Source organism: Apodemus sylvaticus, chromosome 17, assembly GCF_947179515.1.
Source record: "Apodemus sylvaticus chromosome 17, mApoSyl1.1, whole genome shotgun sequence".
Lineage (NCBI taxonomy): Eukaryota > Metazoa > Chordata > Mammalia > Rodentia > Muridae > Apodemus > Apodemus sylvaticus.
The window spans coordinates 72,213,517-72,218,643 of NC_067488.1; the positions used below are offsets into that span (position 1 = coordinate 72,213,517).

The 5,127-nt window shown below is 56.5% G+C and overlaps 1 protein-coding gene across 1 annotated transcript; it reads right to left on the minus strand.

Moving 5' to 3' along the window:
- Nucleotides 1-1,227: 1,227 nt before the first annotated feature.
- On the minus strand, nt 1,228-2,565 carry LOC127667408 (uncharacterized). Its single transcript, XM_052160385.1, has one exon. It carries the CDS (start codon nt 2,563-2,565, stop codon nt 1,228-1,230), a length of 1,338 nt encoding a protein of 445 aa, XP_052016345.1.
- Between the last annotated feature and the right edge of the window lie 2,562 nt (nt 2,566-5,127).

The following is a 5,127-nucleotide window of genomic DNA, read 5'->3' on the forward strand; positions in this document are numbered from 1 at the left end:
TAGCGGTGCCTGCACTTGGCTGTGGAGAGCCTGTTGGCCAGGGTGTAGCCTTTATGCAGGCCTAGCTTTAGAAGCCTTGAGAAACTGTGCATGCTGAGCTATCTCTTCACAGTCTAGGGAAGCTTACCTAGTAGGGGAAGGCTGGCTCTAAGAGGAGGCTGGGAATCTTTGTCGGGGGACCCCTGGCAAGCAAGAAACGCTGGTGCTAAGGACAGGAGGGGGGCAACAGCACTGGAGAATCTGGGACAGTGGCGGGTGTGTGTGTGTGTATGTGTGTGTGTGTGTGTGACAAAGATGGTGCCCAGGTCATACAGCAGGGCACCGGCCGACCTCAGCTTAGCACAATAGGCTTGCTTAGTGAGAGGGCTCTCTCTGCTAGCAGTCTGCCCTGGGGACAAGCTGTAGGGAAAGTGAGGGCAATCTGAGGGGATTGGCAGCTTTCCTTGGCCCTTCTCTGAAGTGATCTACAGCCTCAGGCCCTGCTGCTTTGCTAGGTAAGTCCAGCAAGGGAAATGCCAGCCTCTGAGGTTGTGCCAGCTCTGTACCCAGTGGGTTCAGGCCACAGCCCTGCTGCTCTCCTCAGAGCGCCCTGGCCCTGGATGCTCCCTGCAGGGGAGAGGTGGGAACTGCTGTTTCCTGACACTCACCCGCGCCTCTCCTTCCCATTTTCTTCTCTCACTGTGAAACAAGCACACGCGAGTATTACACATCTGTGCGCAGTTTAACAAAGCATCGCAAACGAAACCCTGTGTTCTATCATCCAGGCCAAGATCGGCCATTGCCTTGCACCAGAAGTCCCTACGTGTTCCCTTGATCTTATCCTACCCCGTAGTGCTCTGGCTTGAGATCACCATTTCCTTGTTTATCTTCAAAACGTTTAGAGCTTCTTAGATATTATCGTCTTCAGGTTTCACAATGACCTTATTCCTCCCAACTTAGAGACGAGGACACTGAGGCTTAGAGAGATTGAAACAACTAGCCCTAGGCTGACTAAAAAGTGTCAGGAGCAGGTCACAGTCAGCACTGGCTGGTGTCGGAGCGTGTTCCTGGTCAGACAAGAGTCTACAGGAAACTTAGACACGAGCACCCTTACCCACCCAGAACTTCCAACTCCTGCTTTGTGGGAACCTAGTAGTAGAGGATGGAAGTCTAGGGAAGATAATGTGGAGGTTAGGAAGGAGGGGAAGATGGAGCTGGTCAGGAATGGCACTGGTAGCTGAGAATGCCTCAGACTGTAGGCGTGAACCAAGCACCCAGGACTGTGGGTGTGAACTGAGTACCCAGGACTGTGGGCGTGAACCGAGCACCCAGGACTGCGGGTGTGCACTGAGTACCCAGGACTGTGGGTGTGCACTGAGTACCCAGGACTGTGGGTGTGCACTGAGTACCCAGGACTGTGGGTATGCACTGAGTACCCAGGACTGTGGGCATGAACCGAGCACCCAGGACTGTGGGCGTGAACCGAGCACCCAGGACTGCGGGTATGCACTGAGTACCCAGGACTGTGGGTGTGCACTGAGTACCCGGGATTGTGGGTGTGCACTGAGTATCCAGAACTGTGGGTGTGCACTGAGTACCCAGGACTGCGGGTGTGCACCGAGCACCCAGGACTGTGGGCGTGAACTGAGTACCCAGGACTGTGGGTATGCACTGAGTACCCAGGACTGTGGGCGTGAACTGAGCACCCAGGACTGTGGGTATGCACCAAGCACCCAGAACTGTGGGTGTGCACTGAGTACCCAGGACTGTGGGCGTGAACCGAGCACCCAGGACTGTGGGTGTGCACTGAGTACCCAGGACTGTGGGTATGCACTGAGTACCCAGGACTGTGGGTATGCACCAAGCACCCAGGACTGTGGGTATGCACTGAGTACCCAGGACTGCGGGTGTGCACTGAGTACCCAGGACTGTGGGTGTGCACTGAGCACCCAGGACTGTGGGTGTGAACCGAGTACCCAGGACTGTGGGTGTGAACCGAGTACCCAGGACTGTGGGTATGCACTGAGTACCCAGGACTGTGGGCGTGAACCGAGCACCCAGGACTGTGGGTGTGAACCGAGTACCCAGGACTGTGGGCGTGAACCGAGCACCCAGGGCTGTGGGTATGCACTGAGTACCCAGGACTGTGGGTGTGAACCGAGCACCCGGGACTGCGGGTGTGCACTGAGTACCCGGGACTGCGGGTGTGCACTGAGTACCTGGGACTGCGGGTGTGCACTGAGTACCCGGGACTGTGGGTGTGCACTGAGTACCCGGGACTGTGGGTGTGCACTGAGTACCCAGAACTGTGGGTGTGCACTGAGTACCCAGGACTGTGGGCGTGAACCGAGCACCCAGGACTGTGGGCGTGAACTGAGCACCCAGGACTGTGGGTATGCACCAAGCACCCAGAACTGTGGGTGTGCACTGAGTACCCAGGACTGTGGGCGTGAACCGAGCACCCAGGACTGTGGGTGTGCACTGAGTACCTGGGACTGTGGGTGTGCACTGAGCACCCGGGACTGTGGGTGTGAACCGAGTACCCGGGACTGTGGGTGTGCACTGAGTACCCAGGACTGTGGGCATGAACCGAGCACCCAGGACTGTGGGTATGCACCAAGCACCCAGGACTGTGGGTATGCACCGAGTACCCAGGACTGCGGGTGTGCACAGAGTACCCGGGACTGTGGGTGTGCACTGAGTACCTGGGACTGTGGGTGTGCACTGAGCACCCGGGACTGTGGGTGTGAACCGAGTACCCGGGACTGTGGGTGTGCACTGAGTACCCAGGACTGTGGGCATGAACTGAGCACCCAGGACTGTGGGTGTGCACTGAGTACCCAGGACTGTGGGCGTGAACCGAGCACCCAGGACTGTGGGTATGCACCAAGCACCCAGGACTGTGGGTATGCACCGAGTACCCAGGACTGCGGGTGTGCACAGAGTACCCGGGACTGTGGGTGTGCACTGAGTACCTGGGACTGTGGGTGTGCACTGAGCACCCGGGACTGTGGGTGTGAACCGAGTACCCGGGACTGTGGGTGTGCACTGAGTACCCGGGACTGTGGTGTGCACTGAGTACCCAGGACTGTGGGCATGAACTGAGCACCCAGGACTGTGGGTGTGCACTGAGTACCCAGGACTGCGGATGTGCACATTTCAGCAACTTTTATCACTCAGGCTTGCATATCCAAATGTTGTACTATCAGGGTTATTTACTTACTGCTTTTTGGAGACAAAGATTCTCTGTGTAGCCCTGGCCATCCTGAAACTTGGTCTGTAGACCAGGCAGGCCTCAAACTCACACAGATCCCCATGCGTCTCTCTGCCTCCTGAGTGCTGGGTTCAAACTCGGGCACCACCACACTCAGCGAGTTATTAACAAAAAGATGTGATAGTTTGTGTCAGTTTTCACTTTGTCCTACTGGTTAGACCTTGTTGTCGCTCCTAAGGAAGAAAGGGTTTGTTTATGCTGAGCAGCGGAAGAGTGTCATTAGTGGATGTGCCCGTGTGCTCTTTTGTGGGGAGGGTGTGCCTCCTCCCTGGCCCAAGCTGCCCTTGTTTCCCAGGGGGTAAAAGTGGCAGACAAGCTACCTGGAAGAGAAAAACTGACTCCAGAGTGTGAGCCCCACCCCAGAAGCAGCCATGCTCTAGCTGACCTTTGACCTCTTACAGAGATTCCTGTTCTGCCTTGCTTAATACCCCCACAACTCCACCTACCTAAGGTCCACACCTCCACCTGTCCTGGGTCTTCTGTTCTCCACCCTCTCTCCTCTTGAACTTTGACCTCTGAACCCTGCTGCCTCCCATCCCGTGAATCCTGACTTCAAAGAGACAGTAGGAATGGGGGCTGATGGCCCTGAACTCAAAGCTAAGCTCAGAGTCCAGGGAGCACTCCCCAGCCCAGGGAGCACTCCCCAGCCCAGGGAGCACTCCCCAGCCCAGGGAGCACTCCCCAGCCCAGGGAGCACTCCCCAGCCCAGGCTGACCCAGGGGAGGCAGGCACTGCCATGCACTGATGACAATTTCCTGCTTCCCAGAGACACCACGAATGGAAATGGTGCCAGGTAGGTAGGTAGGTGGGTACGGTGCCCCTGCCGCTGTGCCAATGTCATGGAAAATCTGAAGCCTTGATCTTTGTTCTTGATTGTTCCTTTCTGATTTTTACAACTGGAAACTTTCTCGGCATCTTTGTTCCCATCAGCTTGGGAGGGAGGGGGCAGGGAGGGAGGAGGGAAGGGGAGGGAGGGAGGAGGGAAGGGGGGAGGGAGGGAGGAGGGAAGGGGAGGGAGGGAGGAGGGAAGGGGAGGGAGGGAGGAGGCTGAGTCGGCAGTTGGAGAAGGAACTTGGTACTTCCTTGGACCTCCATGACCCCTTCTCTCTCAAGCATCTACACTCAGGCCGTGCACCCACCGACAGCCTGAACTTCTGTGCCAGAGGTCCCAGGAGCAGGGATGGGTAAGGCTGGGCCCTGGCTCCTCTTTGTCCTGGATTGACCCCCAGTTACCAGGGCTGCTGCCAATCCTCTCACACCTGGTGACAATGGGTGCCCAGCCCGTCTCCTCCCTCTGAGCAGTTCTGGCTTGTTTACCATAGGATTCGGTTAGGAGTTTATGGCTAGGAAGCTGCTCTGTGAGGGCACCGGCTCCCTCCGCCTCACTCGTGTTTTCTCCTTTCCGGCAGCTTACATGGAAACCTCTTGGGTCAGTGGCTCTCACCTTCCTTTCCTGCTGAGGAAGGGAAGGCCCTGAGCTGACACCTTCTTTCCCTCACAGCCCTGCTAGGGAGGAGGAGGGCAACTCAGGTTGAACCCAGAGCAGAGCCTGCTCTCCCGCTTGGCATCACCTGGAAAGACTTGTTGAAGAGAAGAGCAGCTCTGTTCCCTGCCATCCGTGCAGCTGCTTTGGAGGCTGAAGCAACAGTGCTGTGGGCTTCAAGGCGAGCCGTGGAGCTCGTCCAAGGCTTCCCCAGACAGCTTAGTGGGGCATTCCTTGTCCTGAAATATAAAGTTAAAAGGACTACGGCTAAATGGTAGAGAGTGTTTGCCATGAATAGACCTTCAATTTCTGTTCAATTCCTGTCACTTTCCCAACACCACACACACAATTGAGAAGTCATTTGATGGATCAAATTCTAAGTTTTGTGAGA